The following is a 26522-nucleotide window of genomic DNA, read 5'->3' as shown; positions in this document are numbered from 1 at the left end:
GTAAATTTTTTTTATAAGGTTTCCCAAGTGATTGTGGTTTTCACCAGCACAATCTAGCCAAGAATTAGTGCAACAACCAATCCAGTCTCATCTCTTACCCACATGGCCAGTTCCTTCTCTTACTTGAGGATTTGAATAAAAAAGAAAAGTCTAAGAGGTAGAAGTCATCAAAACAGCATAAAATTTTCCTGGGTAAACATTGGTAGAACAGGGACTAGTAAATTCAAAAGGCAACTTGATCTCATTATTTATAAACCACTTACTTTCCATCAAGACCTTCTAGCCTGGACAGCAGAGTCTAGACTCTTATCTAAGTGGCTGTTTCTGCCAGAATAGGATAAGATGTCAGTTAATTATTTCTTCTTCTCTCTTATTTCCCACTTAATCGCCACCTGTTCACTGCCAGTCTGATTTCCTCAAATTCTTCCTCAAATTGATATATAGGCTACTATACCATCCACTCACTCTCTTTCTCAAAATAACAACTATTATCCCTGAAAACTGAAAAGCACCTTACCAAAATGTATAAACCGAAGGAAAAATATAGACAAAAACAAAAATTTCAGGACTTCTGTGGTGGTCCAGTGGCTGCGTCTCCAGGCTGCCAGTGTAGGGGCCTGGGTTCAATCCCTGGTCAGGAAACCACATCCTGTATGGTGAAACTAAGACTCAGCACAGCCAAATAAATAAATATTAAAAAAAGAAAAAAAAAAACAAACTCTTTTTGGCACTTCCCAACAGCCAAAATTCCAACTTGAGCTACATTTTTCACCTGCTCTCTCCTTTACCCTTTTCCTTTACTTTCTTAAGCCTTGGGCAATAAGAGAGAAATCATTTTTATATAAATCTTTTTTTATAAAACAGGAATTTGTTAAAAGCAGCGAGATGTCCATATGTTGTAAAATGTTTATATTATGTTTGAGTTTTAAGACAAAGTCTATTTCTAAGGCAAATTGTGCTTTACTGTGTTTTTATGCCAATCAAAACAAATTTCAGTGGGGGGTAAAGTATTTGGAAAGTTTTACCTTTAACAAGTGCAGTGTTATCACAAATATCTGCCATAAACACATGAATGATTGCTTTACTTTCTAATAGCTCTTTAGAAATATGTATAAAGTGAAATCTTAGACAATTAAGTTCTTTCAAAATATTTTTTCACTCAGGGAAGGCTACAGCTTCCAAACACAGAAAACTGAGCCCACCTGTGAGAGCAGAGGGAGTTCCTGGCAGGGCTGCAGCTGCAGGATGTCACGTGTGTCCTGGAGAAAGAGCAGGAGGGGCAGCTCCGCACACACAGCTGCAACACCACGTAGCAGCTCCCCAGGGTTGAGCATGGGTGACCCAAAGGGGACATCGCGAACCAACTGGTCACCAGCACAAGTGAACGCCCTTGCTGGGAGTCAAACATGACCTGACCCTCTTGGCCGGATCTCAGAACCGGGGTCCTGGAGGGCTTAGGGCTCCAGGCCTGCTGCCTCCCAGGACCACTTGCACTCATCTGGCTCCCCCTCATGGGCACTGGGTCTCCTTCCTCCTCCAACCCACCCCCAGGGGCACCCATTCCCTGAGCCCCTGGAAGCAGCCACTCCTCACATCACTTCACTCCCCCGAGGCCTTCATCGTTTGTGGGCTCTGAGCCTACCATCCACTCCCGGGTACATTCTGATGGGAAATCTTCCTTCTGGGGTAGATGGGTGGCTGGGAGACAGAACTTTGCCCTCTCTGTGGGCTTTGATATTTTTCCCCACCCCCTGCATTGGCTTTGGAGTTGTTTCCATGGTAACAGGGCTTGATGGACACTATTCAGTTTACCTATTTACATAGTTAGAAATAAAACACTTCTGGTTTAAAAAAATGCTTTGCAAATATTTTGTAATAAAGCTAGTTGAGATATACCTTGTTCCTGGCTTCTATATTGGCGTCGTAGGAAAGCAGTTTTGCTGCGAGTGACACATTCTGGCTAAAGACGGCGTAGTGGAGAGCGGTGTTCCCACTGACATCCACGACATTCGGGTCGGCACCATGCTCCAGCAGAAGAGTCGCACACTCCTCTTCTTGGCATTCTACGGCCTGTCAGTGTTGTGCCAAGAAAGAGAGTGTAAATTCTCGGAATTCAAAGTAAACAGTCCACAAGCTTCACCGGTTTGCTATACCTAAATGAGATAAATTCACTTTTAGTCTCAGTAATTAAATCATATCCACCTCTTGTGGACATGGTTGGCTGCCCCATACCTTCATCAGCGCGGTCTTGTTTTCACCGTCACAGAGGTTAAGCAGGCATTTTCTCTCCAGGAGGAGAGTGACCACCGCTGAATGGCCACAGGCACAGGCCAAGTGGAGCGCCGTCCTACGAGAGCAAGAGGAGTCTTCAGGAAACTGTAGTGTGACTGTTTCAAAACAAACAACTGTTCCTGTGATTGACAACACTCAATAGCATGCTGTTCCTGTCCCTCTAAAACTGATGTTTTGTTTCCTTCTGGAGAAAGAACAGTATATATCAGTGTCAGCTCTTCTTACCACAGTAATGAAGGAACAGTCTACTTGAATAGAACGAGCATGGCCTTGAGATTCAGCTCAACCGGGGTTTGAACTCGACCTTCGCTGTCACTCGTTGGCTGTCGCTCACCCTGTCTGAGCCTCAATCTCCTCACTAATATAATGGAGGGAGAGTAGCAGTTATCTCGCAGGACACCATGATGCTTACATGAGATCCAAGGAAAGGGTTTAGAACCACTCCTCACACAGATCACAGCTCAGTGATTGCTAGGTACTATTATCATACTTATTACTATTATCTTACAAGGACAACATCTCAATGAAGTCAAAGGTTATTACACATCCTTTGCAAATATGTTTTGAATATTAGAGACAACACTGTATTTCGCTGATTCTAATATCCTCATTTTCTTACATTTTAACGTCTCTGACATTGGGATGAAATTTATAATTCAAGTCTTTACAGCTATAATTGGTAGCATTTTTGTTTGCTTATTTCTAATTTTTCTGTTCATCTAATCACTGTAAGGTCTTTTCTTCTAAGGTTGCTTTTTTAATTGAAGTATAGATGCCTTATATTGTATATTATTATATTTTATAGGTACACAACATAGTGATTCACAGCTTTTAAAGGTTATACTCCATTTAAAGTTATTATGAGATACAGCTATATTCCCTATGTTGTACAATATATCCTTATAGCTTGCATGATTTTAATTCCCCCACCAGGGATCCAATCCCAGGCCCACAGTAGTGAGTCTTAACCACTGGACTGCCAGGGAATTCACAAGATTTCCCTGACTTCTGAAAAGTCTGAAAATTGTCAGAGGATACCAGTCTCAAAAGAATTCTAAAAAAAGTTGAAAGTGAGAAATTATTTTTATCTGTGCCACATTCCTATTAGTGCCAGAAAGACAAGCCCTGTCTGCTATTCCGACTTCCCTACAGACAGCTTGATCTACAGAGAGCTTTAAGTTTTTTGTTAAATCAACCTCCAGAATTTTTTTCCTTTTTTTTTTTTTTTTTGGTGCCAAAACTCAGGAAACTCCAGAATTCTTGCTTTTGAAATCATTCTTAGAAAGGTCTTTGGGGTGGGTGGGAGGCTCAAGACTAAGAGAATATATGTATACTTACCAACTGATTTACGACGTTGTTTAGCAGAAAGCAACACAACATTGTAAAGCAATTATTCTCCAATTAAAAAAAAAAATTAAGAACCAGTAGAAATAGAAAAAGAAGGTCTCTGTCTGCACACACACAAAAAATGTATAAACAGGAATTTATGTTTTCTTCTGGTACTTTTCTCTCTGTGAGTGTTTAAAATTTTTGATCCATACTCCATCTGAAGCTTTTTTGTGAGATAAATATCTAGTTACTTTTCTCTAAATAGTTTCCAGGTTATTTCTCCACCATCTACACATAATTTATCTTTTCTAATAGAAAATGTCACCAGTATCAAGTTCTAAATTCTTGCATATATTTAGGTGTTTGGGTAGTTTATATTCTGTTCCATTCATTTATCTATCTTTTCAGTTGTTAGTAAATGAACACTTTGGGGGCACTTATAGCACATTCTGACATCTAGAAGGGCAAATCTTCATCTACTATACAAAACTTTTAATTTCATCACAACAATTAAAGACAGCATATGTAACCCAAAATCTTTAAAATCACATATGTTGATTTGGTTTAAATATTGAAAGACCATACATCCTAAGAAAATGTCTTCCTACTCAAGGACACAGCCAGCTTCCTACTTCAAAGCTTCTAAGGTCCTTCAGAAAAGAAAATATATACCTAGGCATAAACTGATATAAAACAGAAATTGACTTGTATCTGAAGAATTTTTAATCCAGAAGTAGATCTGGCATGGGAATTATTTTGTTCACTATGCAGTTTTCTATAATATATAACCTTACGGTATAAAAATGTGTACATTAAAAATAAGATGCTAACAACATCAGAAATCTGTCCACTGTCATGATCCACAATAGGCGATCCATAAAGAAGTATTTTCAGAAATCACATGAGAAAAAATGTGAGAGCCAGGAGATTCCAGGTTTCTTGAAAGCTATATAATTTAAGAGCTCTTACTCATGAGTACATCATGCTAACCCATGCATAATAACAAGGAAGATCAAGAAGGGGAAAAAAATACGTTTCATTTCATTACTCTGATTACCGACATTCAGGTAAATGACTTCAAAACTTATCAGTAAAGTGCTCTATAAGGGAAATTATAAGTGGGTCCGAAAAGAGCTAAGGCTTTTGCTGCCTATAAAGTCTGCAGGGCGCTGGATCCCAGGAAGGTGTCCGCCAGCCTTGAAAAGGAAACTCACAGGAGGGACCTCTGCCAGGCCCTTCCACCCCGCTTACCTGTTCATCTTGTCCCTGTCGTTCAGGCCATTCTTCCCCAGCAACAGAATCTGCTGCACTTTGGCTACGTTCCCTACAATGGCAGCTTTGTGGATCTTTCCGAGGTCCTTGTCTCGGATGCGATACCCCGGCTGGAAGTTGATTCTATGACCACCGTCTCTCCCCGGGCTGATGGAGGAGCCTAAGGGCGACTCGCCCTTCTTACTCCCGAAGCCAAAAATCTTCTTCATCACAGAGCCCAGGGGCTTCAAACACACCTCACCTCCCCCTCGGCTCTTAACTGTCCCCGAAACCCAATACTAGAGCTACAGATAAGCCTAAGCAGTTCCCCCACAATATCCCGGTTGGGAAGCTCCGCGGTTTCCAATCTTTCAGCCCAGAAGAGTCGTAGCTAAGCGACACCGCTAAACACAGTGCGCCTGCGCGCCTCCTCGGAAGCCGGAGTTCCTGCATGCAGGCACAGAGACCTGTCGGGCCATACTGCTCAGTGCGCATGTGCTAGGCCCCGCGGCTCAAGTCTGAGATTGACTGTGGGCGGTGCTAGGCACATTTCAATCAACTGTGCCAGTTGGCTAAGCGTTTCCGGATACTTAACAAAAGATAGAGCAGGTGGGAAAGGGGTCTTTTGCTGCAAGAGTGTGGGGCTGAAGCGGCGAGGAGCTTCAGGATGCCAAAAGCCTGTGCCCCAAGAGCTTTTTTGGGCTCTTCTAAAAAAAAAAAAAAGCAAAGTCTAAATCTACTTACCCCTCAGCTTATTCCTTTCCACATCCCTCTTGGACCAGCGAAATTTAGCGAGTGTAACTACAGAAAACTTTTCATGTTTCCAGAAATTGTGATAACAAGTGCAAATTTAGGGGAAACCAACTCAGGTTCTCCAGATGAAATGAAACCGTGTTTCCGCATCCCTCTGATCCTCCCGTAGCCCAGCCTCCATCTACACATTTTCTTCATTTTAATTCTTTGCTTTTATTTTCCCCAATCAAATATTCAATCAACCCAAAATTTATTTTGGAGCATAGTGTAACATTTGAGAGCTTTCTAAAAAAAAATGATTATTCACGTGTCCGAAATAATCCATCTTTTCTCATCTAGTTTAAAATACTACTTTTAACTCTGATGTTCTGTTTCTGGGTTTTCCATTCTGTTCCACTGAATGGTCTGCTGCTTCTAGCATAGGTAGTATATAAAATATATTTTAATATCCTTTATAGGTCCAAAGTTCCTCCCCTTATTTTTCCTTTCCAGCATTCCCTTGGCAATGTTTGTTTCTACATTATTTGAGATGACTTTAATCACCATGCCAGTTAAAGAGAATTCTCAGTGAAATTTTTATTAGGTTAAGAGAAGTAATTTTAACTTGACAATCGCTTGTATCAGTGTATCCAGGTAGGTGTTCTGTCTCTGTCCTATTTTTTGTCCTTCATTAACCTTTGGAAGCTTTTTTAATGTAAATCCTATACCCTTCTTGATGTATTTATATCTAGGCTTTTAAAATTTTTTAATGTGACGGTACATGATTTTTCATTATAATTTATGAATGATTACTGTTTTGATATCTGGGTATTCTTTTGACCACCAGAATGAAGAACTTTTTAAATTATAATCTTGTCATTGGAAGAAAGAGTTGAGCTTCTGGTGGTACTTAAGGAAGGCACAAACTGTTGGTATAGATTTCACCAGAAAGATGTAATACTGATAATATGCAGATTGTAAAAAATCAAGCAAATGCAAACAAGCTAGGCTTTTTTAAACTGAAGTGTAAGGCCACTGCTACAAATTAAAAAAACATTTAATATAGCTAAATTTCATTAAAATTCTATTAGCCAGATTTTTCAGTAATTTGCTAACTAATGTGTGTGTGTGCTCAGCTGTGTCTGACTCTAGGGACATCTTTTTTGTTTCCTCTTAATAGTCTCTTTGTTCATTTGCTTTATTTACCCAAATCTATTTCCCACTCCTAAATGTAATCATCATAATGGCCTTGCAGAATATTATCAACTCCATTTTTAGGAAGCATCTTATGCTCTACACTTGTTCCATCCTCTTTAACATTTCCCAAACTTTAAATGTTTTCCCTTGCTTCCATCTGTCTGCAACTTGTGTCTTTCCATCTTTATTCCATTTCTTAGGAATAAAGCAAAACAGGTTGAATTCATACTGGCATAAACAGGTGAGTATATACAGAAACTCCTTTTAATGTAGTTATTGATCCAGTAGTTACAATTGGACTAAACCTAGTATTGTGAGTGAAGCAGAAGCAGGCTCAAAAGTTAATAGAAAACAGGCTAACCCCAAACTCACCAAGTTCCTGTTCCATTTGTTAATGATTTGAAGTTAACAACTTTAAGACTTTTGATTAACCAAATTCAAAAAGAAAAGATAACCTCCATTGCACAAGATGCACCAGCAAAATCTGAATGTATGCCTTATTTTACAGCAAGACAAATTAATTTACGTATTTTTCAGAGGCCATTTAATGCCATTTTGTTCTTTGTAGACTGAATGAATTGGCAACAAATTTTGAGGATTAGTGACTCAGAAGCCAAGTGTCCAGACCTTCAACAGAAATTGCTGCTGGAATGCACCAAAGAACTCTGAAGAGAGGCTGGGTCCCTGCTGAAGTGATGTCTGGTTCCAGGACAGCGTTTTCACTGATGAAAGAGCAATGAACAAAAATGAAAACAAAAAAATATTTCTCAGGGCTATCCAGCTTAGCTACAAATGGTTTTGGTGTGTGTGACTGGTATCAATTCTTGATCACCAAGCATTTGCTTCCTACAATAGCCCAACCAAAAAATTATCTTTTGTCTTCTGCCTCCACAGTATTCTCCAGGGTGACCTATGAGACCAGTAAAAACTATAGTGATATCGGAAAAAGACTCTTGGCACCTGAAGCAGCCTGGAACAAGGGTCAAAGCCACTACAAAGCTGAAGGGAGATTAGAACTACACACCAGGACTTCAGGTAGGTTGTCAAGATTTGGTTTCTCTAGTGTTTTTGTATGGACCAAGGAGTCTTCATTCAGTTCAGTTCAGTTCAGTTGCTCAGTCGTGTCCAACTCTTTGCGACCCGATGAATCACAGCACGCCAGGCCTCCCTGTCCATCACCAACTCCTGGAGTTCACTCAAACTCATGTCCATCGAGTTGGTGATGCCATCCAGCCATCTCATTCTCTGTCGTCCCCGTCTCCTCCCACCCCCAATCCCTCCTAGCATCGGACTCTTTTCCAGTGAGTCAACTCGTCGCATGAGGTGGCCAAAGTTTTGGAGTTTCAGCTTTAGCATCAGTCCTTCCAATGAACACCCAGGACTGATCTCCTTTAAAGTGGACTGGTTGGATCTCCTTGCAGTCCAAGGGACTCTCAAGAGTCTTCTCCAACACCACAGTTCAAAAGCATCAAGTCTTCAGCGATCAGCTTTCTTCACAGTCCAACTCTCACATCCATACATGACCACGGGAAAAACTATAGCCTTGACTAGACGGACCTTGGTTGGCAAAGTAATGTCTCTGCTTTTTAATATGCTATCTAGGTTGGTCATAACTTTCCTTCCAAGGAGTAAGCGTCTTTTAATTTCATGGCTGCAATCAGCATCTGCAGTGATTTTGGAGCCCAAAAAAATAAAGTCTGACACTGTTTCCCCATCTATTTCCCATGAAGTGATGGGACCAGAAGCCATGATCTTCATTTTAGGTCCTCTCTAAACTTCTGTATTTCCTTTATCAAATGCTGTCTGGATCCCCGAGCAATGGAAACCTAAGATTTCCCATTCCCAATCACTATGGAAACAGATGCCCTCTAGAAAGTTTTTGCCTAGAATATCCACAACTAAGACTCCCACTAAGCCTATCTAAGATTCAAATAATGCCCTGGTGGTGAATAAGCATATTACTGGAAAACAATATAGAGGTGAGAACTTATTAATATAACAAAAACTACACAAATCAATGAGAAATGATATGGATTATTAATAAATGGTTTGGGAAAAATCAATTACTGATAAGAAGTAACTACACATCTCAAGGTATCACCAAAATAAACTCCAAGTTAGTGAATGTTTAGTCTTTTTAATAAAAACCATTAAATATTTTTGAAGAAAATATGGGTGAGTGGTATTATTTATGTTTAGATCTTTCCCAAAAAATGGAAATTAGAAAATATCAGTACATTTGGCCACATAAAACTTCAGACCAAAAAATTTAGTATAAATCCAAATATAGAAAAGGAATGAACAGACACAATGAATGAAACATTTTTAGCTTACAATTAAGGAACTACATTTTTAAAAAATGATCAAAGGATACCATCGGTTCACAAATTAGCCAGGGGTACCAGAAATTTTCTACTCTTGACATGGATAGCAGTTCATCATCTTGCCTCAAGACATTTGCTCTTCAGTTCTGTGATCATTTAATCCACTGGGATCTTGATATTCTCACTGCCTTACAGCTCATCAAATTTACCCATTAAGTGGATGACTTCATACTGATGGTACTAGCTGCATAGGAAATAGGATATAGTTTGAAAGTCCTGGTAAAAATTTATATGAGAATTTATGTTAACCCACTTTAATAAAACAAATCAGCATTATCTATTTAAAGAAATACCCCCCAAAAAAGGACAAATCTAAACTATCACCTTGGCATCACCAATTTTTACAAAATATATATTTACAAAATATAATGTTAACAGTATAATCAGTTCTAACAGTGATCAACAGCTTTGGTGGATAAATGAACTTTGTGATTTAGAATAGTGAGAAGCATAGTAACAGTTCAATTTTCTTAAAAAAGGTTTATTTTATAAAGGTCTATTTTTTAAAATAAAATCTAACCGAAGGAGTTTATTTTCTATGTATTCCTCCAAAAACTGTTTCTTCAAATTATGTATGAGGATTTGAGATTTTATGACACCAAGAAGCAGCATGAACTTAAGAATCTTAAAATCTAACAAGGATGAAAAAGCACACAGAAAGTGGAACCAAACCACAGCACAGGTAAGCACTTGCCCATCTATCAACTTCTCAATCAGGAAAAAAAATCACATTGACAGTGTTAGTTGCTCCGATTCTTGCAACCCCATGGACTGTAGCTTGCCAGGCTGCTCTGTCCATGGAATTCTCCAGGCAAAAATACTGGAGTGGGTAGCCTTTCCCTTCTCCAGGGGATCGTCCCAACCCAGGGATCGAACCCAGGTCTCCTGCATTGCAGGCAAATTTTTTACCATCTGAGCCACCAGCGAAGGCCAAAATTTTGATAAATTTTAAAGTTGATTTTCTTTGTGCTATAACAGTATAAAACACTATCTTTCACCAAAGTTAAAAATAAAAACTTGTGAACCTTTTGGCCTCGCATTGTTAATACTGACAACATGCTTCTACTTGGCAGGTGCTATGCTTTCTCCCCACCAGGGAACACTGCACCAGGCTTTGCAAAGTTTGATTCACAAATTTCTTAACAATCATTCAGTTATTTTGTATTTTTTATTATAGTGTATTTAGGTTTCTTTTTGAACAATGATGCTTATTTCCTAATATAAAAAGAGTCTCTTTTGTTCTTCCTGAAATCCTTTAGCAACCATCTTCTTCAATCCTATTTTGTCTTCTTCCTCCATCTTCTCCAACCTCTGCGTCTTTCATCACCTAGTTCATTTCTGGGAGAGCTATACAGACATTACTAACATCTCAAATTTACTAACAACTGGTCTTTAACATGTGAAAGGAGGAAACTGGTTGATAAAAGATGAAATACCTCTTGTGTGAAATCAGCCCATAGTACCTTAAGGAACTTCACATGCTACAGGTCTTGAAGTTATCCTCTTATCCACTTAACAGATCCTTCTATGCACAAGATAATGTTAGCCTGGCACTTGATCCTACCTTGCATATTTTATCTTCTACTACTATATGTAAAATAAACAAGAAATTCCTGTATAGCACAGGGAATTATACTGTATCTAATAATGGAAAGAAAGCTGAAAAAGAATATATATATATATATATAAATAACTGAATCACTTTGCTGTACACTTGAAATACATTATAAATTAACTAAACTTTGTAAATTATTTTACATTGTAAATTAACTATCCTTCAACAAAAACTTACAAAGACAGAAGCTTTGTTAGTTTTTCATACATGTATCCCATACATGATTATGATGGAAACTACAAATAGTTTGATCCTGAAAAATCTTATGAATTGTATCACCCAAAAGTGTTCACCATTTGAAATTTTCGAACGTTCTTCTCCCAACCCAGGTTGAAAAACCTTACTCTCAAATAATAAAAAGTCAAGAATTCCTTTCACTCACAAAATACTTAAAAAGAATTTCCAGTCTCCAAAATCACTGCAGATGCTGATTGCAGCCATGAAATTAAAAGACGCTTGCTCCTTGGAAGGAAAGTTATGACCAACCTTAATAGTATATTAAAAAGCAGAGACATTACTTTGCCAACCAAGGTTCATCTAGTCAAGGCAATGGTATTTCCCGTGGTCATGTATGGATGTGAGAGTTGGACTGTGAAGAAAGCTGATCGCCGAAGAATCGATGCTTTTGAACTGTGGTGTTGGAGAAGACTCTTGAGAGTCTCTTATACTGCAAGGAGATCCAACCAGTCCATTCTAAAGGAGATCAGTCCTGGATGTTCATTGGAGGGACTAATGCTAAAGCTGAAACTGCAATACTTTGGCCACCTCATGCGACGAGTTGACTCACTGGAAAAGACTCTGATGCTGGGAAAGGTTGGGGGCGGGAGGAGAAGGGGACGACGGAGAATGAGATGGCTGGATGGCATCACCGACTCTGTGGACATGAGTTTGAGTGAACTCCGGGAGTTGGTGATGGACAGGGAGGCCTGGCGTGCTGTGATTCATGGGGTCACTGAGAGTCGGACACGACTGAGCAACTGAACTGAACTGAACTATAAAAACACCAAGTCAGGGTTAACCAGCTCAGCCACACTACAGGATGCCCACGTGCAGTCGGGGTGGAAGGCAGGCATAGTCCTCTTTAGCTTTATTGCTTAATTCCATTCTTCCTCTGTTAGCTGGCAGTTTATAGTTTCCAACCCACCAGGATCAAAACTGCAGGGAGGAGCAGAGTTATGTGAGCTGGTTTTGAGCAGTCTGGATCTGGCAGTTATTTTAAAGCTATGAATCTCAGTGGTATTTCTGTGCCCACGGCTTTCTCACCTGTAACTCCGCTGACCTAAGTATATGTAATCCACTCTGTTGACTTTTCTTCTTAGCTCTTAAGGAATACAGAGCACCATTTCAGATTATCCTTTTCTGGGGCCTGTCCACACCTCTAAGTGCCCTTCTGTATAGTATCTAACGTGGATCCCCCAACATGGCTCACTTTCTCTCTAGACCAACATTTGGTCCTCCATAAGCATTCAAAAGGAATTTGTCAAAGCAAATGCAGAAAATGCAGAAATGTCTCAATACATTAGCAGTTCGTCTCCTGTCCTGAGCCAGAGTTACAAGCTTCTTTAGATTCCAGGTTCCCTGGGCATGTTACACACCTGCTTCCAGAACTGCAGAAAATTAGATTCCTAACAAGTTCCCCAAACTAGGTTTTACCTCTCTCTCTCTTTCTAGCCCTCCCTCTTTGGCAGCTCTGTAACCTTTTTTCATGAAATGCATTCTCAAATTCATACAGATTCAGTTCAGTTCAGTTGTCGCTCAGTCGTGTCCGACTCTCCGCGACCCCATGAATCACAGCACGCCAGGCCTCCCTGTCCATCACCAACTCCCAGAGTACACTCAAACTCATGTCCACAGAGTCGGTGATGCCATCCAGCCATCTCATTCTCCGTCGTCCCCTTCTCCTCCCGCCCCCAACCTTTCCCAGCATCAGAGTCTTTTCCAGTGAGTCAACTCGTCGCATGAGGTGGCCAAAGTATTGCAGTTTCAGCTTTAGCATCAGTCCCTCCAATGAACATCCAGGACTGATCTCCTTTAGAATGGACTGGTTGGATCTCCTTGCAGTATAAGAGACTCTCAAGAGTCTTCTCCAACACCACAGTTCAAAAGCATCGATTCTTCGGCGATCAGCCTTCTTCACAGTCCAACTCTCACATCCATACATGACCATGGGAAAAACCATTGCCTTGACTAGACAGACCTTGGTTGGCAAAGTAATGTCTCTGCTTTTTAATATACTATCAAGGTTAGTCATAACTTTCCTTCCAAGGAGCAAGCGTCTTTTAATTTCATGGCTGCAATCAGCATCTGCAGTGATTTTGGAGCCCAAAAAAATAAAGTCTGACACTGTTTCCACTGTTTTTCCATCTATTTCCCATGAAGTGATGGGACCAGATGCCATGATCTTAGTTTTCTGAATGTTGAGCTTCAAGCCAACCTTTTCACTCTCCTCTTTCACTTTCATCAAGAGGCTTTTGAGTTCCTCTTCACTTTCTGCCATAAGGGTGGTGTCATCTGCATATCTGAGGTTATTGATATTTCTCCTGGCAATCTTGATTCCAGCTTGTGCTTCTTCCAGCCCAGCGTTCCTCATGATGTACTCTGCATATAAGTTAAATAAGCAAGGTGACAATATCCAACCTTGACGTACACCTTTTCCTATTTGGAACCAGTCTGTTGTTCCATGACCAGTTCTAACTATTGCTTCCTGACCTGCATACAGGTTTCTCAAGAGGCAGGTCAGGTGGTCTGGGATTCCCATCTCTTTCAGAATGTTCCACAGTTTATTAGCCACCCATTATATTCCTGTATGAAGCACTGATACATAACTAAATTAAGTTTCTATTTTAAAAGACAGGAGCGGGTATAAGGAAATTACATTCTTGCCTAGAAGAATAGGGATTAGTGTGACAGAATAGGGGCCAAGGGAGAATTTGCATAGAAATAAAAACCTCAGTTCAAATGTATCAACTCTCCAAAGTTTATGTCCATGACTAAGTGTTGTTTCTTTCAATCCAAAAATCAAGTCTACATTCCAACATATTTTATTAAAATATTACATACTTACATTAAAAAATATGCTTATAACTAGACAGATTGAAATAACTCAGTACTTACTTTTAAAATGAGTATGAACAAATACAAAGAATGTCTAAAAATAAGACATATATCAATTATCAAAAGTAGGTACAGGTTACTTGTAAAACTCTGGCACGGTGGTAACTTTGAACAGCTAGCTTTGAAAAGTTTGAGTCCTCTTGAAGTCTATCTTTATGAAGCTAATTTGGGTGGAATGTATTCAGAATAAGTTGGAAAATTCACGTTCAGCATGATGAGGGGAGGAGACTGATGAATCATCTCAAAGAAGCAGCTATAAATCTGGACAAACTGAATAAAATAGCCATCTCAGCACTCTGGAAATGAACTGAATATCTACAACAAACTAAGAAGTGCTTACTCCTGACAACCAGTTCAGGAAAGAACCTGTGAGCCCGTGGGCTTCCGTGCTGCCGCCTCCTGGACCTTCGCGGGCAGCAGTTCAACCAGGGTGATGGCAGATCCTGGGAACAAGGCCTGCTGCTACTGCCGGAAGGGACTCACCTGACTTGATGCCCTGTAAAATGGTAAGCTCAAGGTGTAAGCAAACAGGTTTCACTGAGGCTTTAATCCTATGTGGGGCAAACAACAGAGTAGCGAGGGATTTCACTAGAAGTTCTGGGAGGTAAGAAGACAGCCATCTGGGTTTGATAAGCACTTCTAAATACTCTGGATTTATAGGCATGCAAAGTGAAAACTGAGGCCATTCACATACTCACAGTTGCCCAAACCTGCACATATGCACAAGGGAGAAGGAAAAAGCCCACCAGAAAGCAAAGACCAGACAAGACTTGCAAATGAGCTGAACACTGAATGTACTTGCCAGCCCACATAGATCCACTGGCAGAGTGGAGGCCTGACTGATGGGGTTTGAACACAACCTCTGTCCAATCCTTTGGCTAAATACTAAGCTATGCAGTCACAGCAGAAACCGTTAGGAAGCAAGAGTTAACATTTTTTTAAAAAAGGAGCAGACACACCAGTGGCTGCACACTGTCATGGAGACAGATTTCACAAATTTACTGATGGCAAATTACTAAACAAGAACAAACCCCTAGGGAAAAATTTCAGAATCAGTAATTGCTACATCATCTGAAATTCAACAAGATTGCAAAGAAAGAAGAAAATGTACCCTTATTGACAAAAAAAGGCATTCAGCTAGAACTGAGTATCTCCAGATGCTGGAGTTACCAAAGATTTAAAAGCAGCTATTATGAGCATGCTCAAAGAACTAATGGAAGTCATGTTTAAAGAATTAATGAGACCTATGATGAAAATTATGCAATGCATAAAGAATCTCAATAAAGAGATACAAAGTATAAGAAAGAACCAAATACAAACTCAGAGCTGAAAAAAAGATGTAAAATGAAAAATTCAGTTGAAAGAAGAATCAGTAAACCTGAAGAATCAACAGAAAGTATTCAATCTGAAGGAAAGAGAGAAGCAATGAAGAAAATGAACAAAACCTCAGAAACCACATCAACATCAAGTATATCAAACACATGTGAAAAAGAATCCCAGAAGGAGAAGAGAAAGGGCAAATAAATATATTTAAAGAAATAATTGCCCCAGACTTCTCAAATCTGATGAAAAACATTTATCCATAGATCAGGAAGCTCAACAAATCCCAAGTAGAAAAGCCTAAAGGAGATCCACACTTAATACCCATCAGAGTCAAACTGTTAAAAAGACAAGGCTAAGGGAAACTTCTTGAAAGCAGCAAGAGCTGTTTACTATTAACATAATCATTACCATTGACACTGACCTCTCACCAAAAATAATGGAGGTCGGGTTTGCGAGATGACATGTTCAAAGTATTTAAAGAACAAACTCTTAATTAATCATGTACTCCATATCCAGCAAAAATATTCATAAAAAAACAAAAGACAAAATAAAGACACCCCCAGATAAAGACTGAGGATTTAAGATTATATAAAGCAGTAGTTATGTCACTGTACTGTCAAGTTGTTATAAGACATACAAATGTAACATGACAACTAAGGCACAAAGAAGAGGAAAAAAGGAGATCTATCAGAACAATGTTACTACACTTTTACAGAATTCAATCTGTATTATTTTGAAGTAGACTGGAATTAAGAGTGATAAATGCATATCATCATCCCTAGAGCAACTGCTAAGAAAGAACTCAGAAGAGGAGGAAGAGGGAATTCCCTGGTGGTCCAGTGGGTAGGAATCTGTGCTGTCACTGCCAAGGGCCTGGGTTCAATCCCTGGTTGGGGAACTAAGATCCCATAAGGCATGTCACACAGCCAGGCAAACAAAAAACACAAGATTCGTGTGATAAAGGACTTGTCTTCAGAATATATGATCTCTTACAACACAGAAGACAACAAACCAAAGCAGGGAGGGAAGATCTGAATGGACATTTATCCAAAGGGCATACAAAAGACCAAAAGTCTAGCAGAGGATACTCAAAATCACCAGTCCAAGGGCGACGTAAATGAAATCTACAATGAGACTCTACTTCGTACCCACTAAATGACTCTGTCAAAAAGACAAGACTGTAAGAAAAGCACAAGATATGGATAAACTGGAACATTTCACACACTGGTAGCTGGAACACAAAATTATATACTTACATAGTTACTTTTAAAACAGTTCATCAGGTTCTTAAGAAGTTAAACAGAAACTCAACACCTCAAGCAGCAATTTCTGGAAGTCTACCTATGGAAATGAAAACGTGCCCGCAAAAAGACATGTATACACACATATAAACAGACAGGGGGCAGGAAGGAGACGAGAAAGGGAGGAAGGGCCAGAAGAAACTGGGGCAAATGAAAACAGTTGGTGAATCTGAATCAAGAGTATAAGGGAGATCCTTGTATTATTCTGATAATGTGTCTTTAAGGTTGAAAGTACATCAAAATTTTAAATTACCCAAACAAAAGGGCAAGAGTACCATGTAGCAAGCTCCCTCTATCAACCTCAATGAAGACCATCAACAATTTTAAGTTACTAGAAAACTATAGGTAATTTTAATAAAATTACTTCAAAAATATAATTTGGTTGTAAAACCAATACAATGTGCTCTAAAATATGTTTCTACTGAGCTAAATAAAGTCGTCTGTAAATCCTGTAACAACACATTAATATTTGCAAAATCTGACTGAAAAGTAAATACAACTTTCGATTTCTAACACAGAGTAATTCAAAAGTTCACTCTGAAGGGGACTGCGTTTTTGGTTTTATTTTGGCTTCACTGCCAAGCATAATTACACTGTTATTAAGAATTTGAGGTGTGTTACTTGTTTATTTAACAAAATACTGTTGCTCTGAAATAAGCTTCATTTTCAGAGTGATAGTAATGTTTTAAAAATCATGAAAATGCAAGCTGCATTTTTTAAAAGTTATAATCATTTAAATTCTGATTGTATCTGTAGGTTCACAATTCTCCACTCTTTAAAAAAACACTTTATATATGGTCAATCTGGATCATAATTAAGTGCATTTTAATGAAGTTTCCACTAATGAACGTAGAACTACAATGTACCAATAGCCAAACAGCATCATTTCTTTATCAAAGATAAATGGTACTATCTAGAAACAAAGACAATCGTTCATGAATTTCACTCTGCTAAGTAAAAATACCTCCCAAAAGCTAAAGGCACACTTTCTATTCACATCTAACACTGTAACCAACCATAAAATCACTATTTATTTTCAACTTAATAACCAATTGACACTTCTCAAACAAGCTGTTTTCAATCCTGATAGCTCTTTATTTTCTTTAATAAATTTGCTATTTGCAATAGGTGTCCATCATGAGAATAATCAAAATTAGATGAATGTGACAAAAGACTGACAAAGTGTTTCACACCTCTGAATGATACCGAGTCAAGAATGGGAGAAAGAGTTGCAAAATAAGACTACTTCAATGCTACTTATGGTCTTGCAATAAAACCAGCAATACATCCATTTCAAGAGCTATCATCTCACTTCCAACTTCTTCCCCTCAAGAACAATTTGAATCTCTTTGGCATCCAAAGTCTCATAGGTCAATAAAGCTTCTGCCAGATTCTTGTGCTCTTTTGCATGAGTCTTCAGTATATGTTTTGCTCGCTCATATGAATCCTGAAATACAAAGCAGATACGTAAAAAGCAGATACCTTAGAAGCAAAATCATAAATGGGGAAAAAAAAAAAACCCTTTATGTACTCTAAAAAAATATATAAGATCTACTGATTTCTATCTATAAAACAAAAGCATTTAAACGCTTGGTTCCCTGACAATAACTTTCATACTTTCTAGTGTTCTATTTTTAACCTCCAAATCTATCCTATAGATAAACAAGGTCCACTTACACAAAAAGCTACTGAAGAAATAAAAGTATACACTACTCATCTGCTTTCTAAGTAAGGTCTATAAACACAGAAATCTATTTTTTTATACAATATACATGCTAAAAGTAAAGGGAGTTTGTTCATTTTGTCTCTTAACATTTCACCAATTTACTCAATCTAGAATGGCTAGAAAAGATACAGATTGTCATTCTTTTACTTGGTAACACTCACTTCGCAATACTAGAACAGTCCATCACTAGAGGTGATCTTTGACTTTCATACCTTTTTTTTTTTTTGCAACCCACCTTGAACTTATCACTTAAGTGCTTCAATTCTCTTTCCAAAGCAAGTCTGAATTAAGTTTATCAGTGTATGAATAGTGGCAATAATAACAGTTCATTTTTGACAGTATCACATTTGCCTGTACAAATGTCCACATTTGAATAGCTAATAATTTTTGCCCTCATAAAAACGGATAGAAAACATAAAAATGAATTTACCAAAACCAACAAACACAGGTATACAAATATAATACAATTACTAGACATTGTGAACATAACCATAATGTCCAAATGAAATAACCACATTAAATATATAAATTATTAGAAATATATTATGGAATATTATAGCTAAAAATCAAGGATTAGCAGTAAGTTTTAAAACTTCCTTGGAATGAACCCCTTACTTTATAACATGTAAAACTATCAGGTTTCACACTTTTAAGGCTCATGTACATTTGAACCTGGGGCTTCCCTGTTAGCTCAGATGATAAAAAAATCTGCCTACAATGAGGGACACCAGGTTCAATCCCTGGGTTGGGAAGATCCCCTGGAAAAGGGAATGGCAACCGACTCTATTATTCATGCCTGGAGAATCCCATGGTCATAGGAGACTGTCAGGGTACAGTCCATGGGATTGCCAAGACTCGGATGCACCTGAGCAGCTATACTACTACATTTGAACCTAACATAACACGTAATACCAAAGTAATCCTGCCATCTGGTGGAAAGAGTACCTACTGTACTTCTGGTAGCAATCAGTTAGTCAGTCAGTTCAGTCGCTTAGTCGTGTCCGACTCTTTGCGACCCCATGAATCACAACACGCCAGGCCTCCCTGTCCATCACCAACTCCCGGAGTTCACCCAAACTCATGTCCATCGAGTAGGTGATGCCATCCAGCCACCTCATTCTCTGCCGTCCCCATCTCCTCCTACCCCCAATCCCTCCTGGCATCAGAGTCTTTTCCAGTGAGTCAACTCGTCGCATGAGGTGGCCAAAGTATTGCAGTTTCAGCTTTAGCATCAGTCCTTCCAATGAACACCCAGGATTGATCTCTTTTAGAATGGACTGGCTGGATTTCCTTGCAGTCCAAGGGACTCTCAAGAGTCTTCTCCAGCACCACAGTTCAAAAGCATCAATTCTTCAGCGATCAGCTTTCTTCACAGTCCAACTCTCACATCCATACATGACCACGGGAAAAACCATAGCCTTGACTAGACGGACCTTGGTTGGCAAAGTAATGTCTCTGCTTTTCAATATGCTACCTAGGCTGGTCATAACTTTCCTTCCAAGGATCAAGCGTCTTTTAATTTCATGGCTGCAATCGGCATCCACAGAAATTTTGGAGCCCAAAAAAATAAAGTCTGACACTGTTTTCACTGTTTCCCCATCTATATCCCAAGAAGTGATGGGACCAGATGCCATGACCTTCGTTTTCTGAATGTTGAGCTTCAAGCCAACCTTTTCACTCTCCTCTTTCACTTTCATCAAAAGGCCTTTGAGTTCCTCTTCACTTTCTGCCATTAGGGTGGTGTCATCTGCATATCTGAGGTTATTGATATTTCTCCCGGCAATCTTGATTCCAGCTTGTGCTTCTTCTAGCCCAGCGTTCCTCATGATGTACTCTGCATAGAAGTTAAATAAGCAGGGTGACAATATACAACCTTGACGTACACCTTTTCCTATTTGGAACCAGTCTGTTGTTCCATGTCCAGTTCTCACTGGTGCTTCCTGACCTGCATACAGGTTTCTCAAGAGGCAGGTCAGGTGGTCTGGGATTCCCATCTCTTTCAGAATGTTCCACAGTTTATTGTGATCCACACAGTCAAAGGCTTTGGCAGAGTCAATGAAGCAGAAATAGATGTTTTTCTGGAACTCTCTTGCTTTCTCCATGATCCAGCGGATGTTGGCAATTTGATCTCTGGTGCCTCTGCCTTTTCTAAAACCTGCTTGAACATCTGGAAGTTCACGATTCACATATTGCTGAAGCCTAGCTTGGAGAATTTTGAGCATGACTTTACTAGCGTGTGAGATGAGTGCAACTGTGCGGTAGTTTGAGCATTCTTTGGCATTGCCTTTCTTTGGGATTGGAATGAAGACTGACCTTTTCCAGTCCTGTGGCCATTGCTGAGCTTTTCAAATTTGCTGGCATATTGAGTGCAGCACTTTCACAGCATCATCTTTCAGGATTTGAAATAGCTCAATTGGAATTCCATCACCTCCACTAGCTTTGTTCGTCGTGATGCTCTCTAAGGCCCACTTGACTTCACATTCCAAGATGTCTGGTTCCAGGTGAGTGATCACGCCATCGTGATTATCTTCGTCGTGAAGATATTTTTTGTACAGTTCTTCTGTGTATTCCTGCTACCTCTTCTTAATATCTTCTGCTTCGGTTAGGTCCATACCATTTCTGTCCTTTATCGAGCCCATCTTTGCATGAAATGTTCCCTTTATATCTTTAATTTTCTTGAAAAGATCTCTTGTTTTTCCTATTCTGTTGTTTTGCTCTATTTCTTTGCATTGATTGCTGAGGAAGGCTTTCTTATCTCTCCTTGCTATTCTTTGGAACTCTGCATTCAGATGCTTATATCTTTCCGTTCCTCCTTTGCTTTTCACTTCTCTTCTTTTCACAGCTATTTGTAAGGCCTCCTCAGACAGCCATTTTGCTTTTTGCGTTTCTTTTTCGTGGGGACGGTGTTGGTCCCCGTCTCCTGTACAATGTCACGAACCTCCATCCAGAGTTCATCAGGCACTCTATCTATCAGATCTAGACCCTTAAATCTATTTCTCACGTCCACTGTATAATCATAAGGGATTTGATTTAGGTCTTATCTGAATGGTCTAATGGTTTTCCCTACTTTCTTCAATTTAAGTCTGAATTTGGCAATAAGGAGTTCATGATCTGAGCCACAGTCAGCTCCTGGTCTTGTTTTTGCTAACTGTATACAGCTTCTCCATCTTTGGCTGCAAAGAATATAATCAATCTGATTTCGGTGTTGACCATCTGGTGATGTCCATGTGTAGAGTCTTCTCTTGTGTTGTTGGAAGAGGGTGTTTGCTATGACCAGTGCGTTCTCTTGGCAAAACTCTATTAGCCTTTGCCCTGCTTCATTCCGTGATCCGGTAGCAATGGTGCCCCTATTAACTCTATGAGCTATACCAACATTTCTAAAGAACAGTAGAACTTTAGCTATTTTGTATGCAGCCAAATATTCAGGCACATTTTGACTAAACAGATAAACAAACATTAAAGAAAAAAGATTATTACCCTCAAAAGGATTCTGATTTCCTGTTCAATAGCAGATTGAGTTTCTGGACTCAGTTTCCCTGTATCACTGTAGGTCATAACTCCAAGCTAAAATCAATGAAAAGAAAGAAATTCAACATGAAAACCTCTAACTAATGTACATACCATACATAAGAAAATAAGTATCACGGGAGCAAGGAAAAATTACAATATAAAAATGCCCTTGAGGGCAAAATAAATTCATTTTTCTTCTGAAAGTATAATAAGTGACGTGAAAGTCACTCAGTCATGTCCAACTCTTTGCGACCCCATGAACTATACAGTCCATGGAATTCTCCAGGCCAGAATACGGGAGTGGGTAGCCTTTCCCTTCTCCAGGGGATCTTCCCAACCCAGGGATTGAATCCAGGTCTCCCGCATTGCACGCGGATTCTTTACCAGCTGAGTCACAAGGGAAAGTATACTACTAAAATGTACAGAGAGAATTTTAAAACCCAAGTATGGTTCCGAGTGGGCTTCTGGTTGGCGCTAGTGGTAAAGAACCTGCCTGCCAATGCAGGAGATATGAGACATGGGTTCGATCCTGGGTCAAGAAGATCCCCTGGAGGAGGGCATGGCAATCCACTCCAGTATCCTTGCCTGGAGAATCCCATGGACAGAGGAGCCTGGTAGGCTACAGTCCATAGTGTTGCACAGAATTGGACATGACTGAAGCAACTTAGCATGTATGCTTCTGAGTACCTTCTTGGAAAACTTTATCAGCTATTCTAGTCCAGAAATTCACAGCCACAGTATACTGGAATTGCTTCATGGAGCCACAGTGATAAAGCAGATACACAGAGTATGTGGAAAGGGCAAATTAAGCAAGCTCAACAAGTAGATCTTTGATGTCATATGAACAGAAAGAGCTAAAGAATTTATATTATCATTTGGTTAATTCATGAATAACTATTACTGTCTGAGCAGCTGGAATAGAAACAGTGTGTGCCATTTCTCAGAAAATGAGGTTTAGTTTATAAAGTAAGTTTGTCAAATCCATTTGGAATGAAACAGGAAAATCTATCAATTTATAATAGAACCCTCTCTCAGAAAGAGACACTCTTCACATCATCATGTGATACATGAGGGAGGGTTAAAATTAATTATTACCTTTTCACTCATTCCAAATTTGGTGACCATGCGCTTTGCTATTTTGGTTGCATTATCAAAATCACTGGAAGCACCTAAAATTTTAAAATATACATAGAACTCAAGTTAAAAATCTTTAAATGAATAAACACAATTTGAACTAATGTCATTATTTACAGTAACCTGTTGTAATATGGTCACTTCCAAATATAAGCTCCTCTGCCACTCTTCCTCCCATGCTGACGTCCATCTGGGCAAGCAGCTGAGCTCTAGTTTCATTCCACCGATCATTCTCAGGCAACAGGGACACCTAGACAATTGAAAAGCAAAGAAAAAATTCACACGCAGTTTTGAAATACATATTAATAACCTGAATTATCATTTGTCTCTCTTACTTAATATCATGATGCTGAAAACTCAGCAACATTTCATAGACAGTCATGGTGACTGATGTCCAAACCAGCAATATATAAAATGAGGAAAACAGAAGTGCATTTTATAAATAAGTACTTAATGCTGCAATACAACTGTCTGTCCTTCGCTGAATAAAAATATTTAAAATATCTATAATTAGAAAGATATGAAAATGAAATTTATGCTCAATGAGGCAAAACTTAGAAAAACAACTGAACCACTCATTATGATACATAGTTTCTTCTGAGGGGAAAAGAGCAACTACACATTTAAGAATTATATTTTGTTGTCAATCCTGAATTAATCCTTTATTAGCAGATACACTTCACCCATATGTCTGAATTCAAGACAGTTGAGGAAGTTAAAGAAGAATGTATCAACAAACTTAGGAAGGAGCTGAATTTTCTTTTGAAATATTTTCATCAGTAATTTCCTTCATAAGGTACTGCTGCTGCTGCTGCTAAGTCACTTCAGTCGTGTCCGACTCTGTGCGACCCCATGGACGGCAGCCCACTAGGCTCCGCCATCCCTGGGATTCTCCAGGCAAGAACACTGGAGTGGGTTGCCATTTCCTTCTCCAACGTGTGAAAGTGAAGTTGCTCAGTCTTGTCCGACTAGTAGCGACCCCATGGACTATAGCCCACCAGGCTCCTCTGTCCATGGGATTCTCCAGGCAAGAGCACTGGAGTGGCTTGCCATTGCCTTCTCCGTCATAAGGTACTAGGGAACATTATCTGAAAGAAAAGAAAAACTAAAGGTACTCACATGTCCAAGTGTTGGCCCTCGAGGCATGATTGTAGCTTTGTTGATAGGCATTGCATCTTTAGTGTAATATGCAATAATAGCATGACCAGATTCATGATACGCTGTGATCGTTTTATTTTTGTTATCAATTTCCACACTTCTACGCTCAGGCCCTAAGAATAAAAATTTACTTAAGTAAAATACTTCATTAGGAAGAAATATTTAAGTGAATGAAGTTCATATGCCTCAAAGTCATTCTTAGAGTAATATGATTTAATATCGTTAATATTTTGAAACATCGTGAAAGTTTAAAAAATGAGTAGACTCCACTCTACAACATGTGTAAACTATAATTTGTCAACTGAAAACTAAATTCTAAGAACTATAATCTTACTCCTTATATCAAAAGGAAAAAACTATTTCTAGAAAATAAACTTCTAACAGGAATATCGTAACAACCTGTTTTGAAGCCAATTTAAATAATCTTTAATTTCTTTATGGCTGTGCTGCGTCTGTGCTGCTGCGTCGGCTTTTCTCTAGTTGTGGCGACTGGGGACTACTCTCCAGTTGTGGGGCACAGGCTTCTCAATGCAATGAATTCTCTCGCTGGGGAGCTCAGGTTCTATGCTTCAGTAGCCATGGCATGTGGGCTCAGCAGTCGTGGCTCCTGGGCCCGAGAGCACAGGCTCAGCAGTTGTGGCACATGGACTTAGCTGCTCCATGGCATGTGGGATCTTCCCAAATCAGGGACTGAACCTGTGTCTCCTGTATTGGTAAGTGGCTTCTTTACCACTGACCCACCAAGGAAGCCCCTTGAAGCCAATTTAAGGTTTAAAATAAAACTTAAATACTGAAAAACAGTAAAAAGTTAACTATTCTTTAATCAGCAATATCACATAAGAAAAACATGGGCACCTTCAAAGAGTATAATATACAGTGTATTTGTTCTGTAAGAGGCCAAACTTTGTGCTATGTTTGAATATATATTTGCATGTTTCTATACCTTTCGTTTTTATAACCTTTCTCTCAAAATTAAGATTTTTTTCTGTAACATAATGAACAGCATAACATAGGGAAAAAAGGAAAAGAAACCTACCCATCAGGATTTTATCTTTGGAAAACTCTAGTTCCTTCATAGTAACCATTTCTTTTCCATCAACAGCTGCCTTTAATGCAGCCTGGTTCACAAGATTCTCCAACTCTGCTCCAGAAAAGCCAACAGTACCTCGCGCTATGATTTCTGGATCAACAGCTATATGCAGACAGAATACAACATTGAAATTTCAAAAGCAGTAATAGAAAGCTCTGCATAAAGAACTCATTTTGCAAAAGAAAAAAGAAAATAGCAATCATGAACTATAATTTTTAAAAAACTTCACTAAATTCTAAGAGGGAAAATAAAAAATTGCTACTGAACAGACTGTAAAAATTGTCAGTGGGGCAAATAACGTAAGTTCTTGTACTTAAATAATTTTGTGAAAAACAAAGAAAGGTAAAGTTGTCACATAACAATTTACAGACTTTCAGTTATCACCCAACCACAAACTGAAAAAGCACATTATCAGTTTCATCTTGAAATAACTCTGACACAAAAGTCCACGTTACAAGAGGAAACATGTTTGATTTTATGAACTGATTCTGGTATCTCTGAAAATACTGCAGTTTAAAAGATGCTTTTACTACTCAGGTGGGTCCATAATATTTCCATGTATTTTGTTTTATACTTTTGTTTCCCCTCTTTTGGCCCCAAAGTGATTACATAATGAGGTACTATGCTCATAATATACAGGTACTTGTTCTATTATTTTATATTCATCTAAAGAAACATTTATATATAGATTCATCAAATATCATCTATCTCAATATTCAAAAGAAAATTTGCTTTCAAATTGGGATTCAAAATTATAGAATCTTTGATACACACTACTTAAGAAATAGACTTTAAGGGCAAATAAAAGGAGAGAAAAAAAAAAACATTTAAAGGAACTTGTCTTTTAAGACATCCTGAATTAAGGACCACTAACAGGGTAAATTGATATACTACCATTTCACACAGATAATGTTTGTATCACAGAATTAGACTTACACTGATCAAACTTTATTTTATTGAGGTACCACTTCAAGATTTCTGTTCGACCTTTCACATCTGGCCTTGGAACTGTAACCTGCATGTCAAAGCGACCAGGGCGTATTAAGGCACTACAAGGAGAATACAAAAAGAAAATATAATGAATAAACTGTACTGAAGGTCTGGTTATAAAAACAGGACTGACATCCTAAAGAGAAGATGAAAGGTAATGGCAACCAACATTTATTTTGAGCATAAATATTCAGATTAGTTCCTTGTAAAACATGGTTGAAATAATAATTTCAATAACTAGAAGGCTAAACAAAGGTTCATATAGATAAATGTTTGCATCAGGATCGTATACAACCCTTCAGAGACAAAGACAAGCAAGTCTGTCAGTAAAGGAACAAATAATTCTATAGCAGCCTATTATGAGAGCCACACACCG

At 38.8% G+C, this 26522-nt stretch overlaps 2 protein-coding genes across 6 annotated transcripts in view; both read right to left on the bottom strand.

The window, feature by feature from the left end:
• LOC129557139 (ankyrin repeat domain-containing protein 26) overlaps positions 1–5323 on the bottom strand; it is a 67707-nt gene extending 62384 nt beyond the window's left edge. For 3 of the 5 annotated variants that reach the window (XM_088844177.1, XM_088844178.1, XM_088844181.1), the window contains exons 1-3: positions 4873–5320; positions 2233–2347; positions 1897–2070 (exon numbers count right to left, since the gene is read on the bottom strand). In XM_088844177.1, the coding sequence (XP_088700303.1) occupies positions 1897–2070; positions 2233–2347; positions 4873–5102 (519 nt within the window). In that variant the 5' untranslated portion in view covers positions 5103–5320. Of the gene's footprint in view, positions 1–1896; positions 2071–2232; positions 2348–4872 lie in introns of all 5 variants that reach the window. The other 2 variants (XM_088844180.1, XM_088844179.1) reach the window with 2 other exon arrangements.
• Positions 5324–17346: 12023 nt separating this feature from the next.
• The window catches only part of YME1L1 (YME1 like 1 ATPase), a 31554-nt gene continuing 22378 nt past the window's right edge, over positions 17347–26522 (bottom strand). Inside the window, exons 13-19 of the mRNA XM_055427702.2 lie at positions 26093–26205; positions 25103–25258; positions 24028–24179; positions 23032–23158; positions 22870–22943; positions 21742–21828; positions 17347–17985 (exon numbers count right to left, since the gene is read on the bottom strand). Coding sequence (XP_055283677.1) covers positions 17842–17985; positions 21742–21828; positions 22870–22943; positions 23032–23158; positions 24028–24179; positions 25103–25258; positions 26093–26205 — 853 coding nt within the window. The 3' untranslated portion in view covers positions 17347–17841. The remainder of the gene's footprint in view (positions 17986–21741; positions 21829–22869; positions 22944–23031; positions 23159–24027; positions 24180–25102; positions 25259–26092; positions 26206–26522) is intronic.

The sequence above is a fragment of the Moschus berezovskii genome, chromosome 15, assembly GCF_049115385.1.
Source record: "Moschus berezovskii isolate FMDL1 chromosome 15, NW_MosBer_1.0, whole genome shotgun sequence".
In the NCBI taxonomy this organism is placed as follows: domain Eukaryota; kingdom Metazoa; phylum Chordata; class Mammalia; order Artiodactyla; family Moschidae; genus Moschus; species Moschus berezovskii.
The sequence above is the reverse complement of the archived record's forward strand: the minus strand, read 5'-3'. Positions and strand labels throughout refer to the sequence as shown.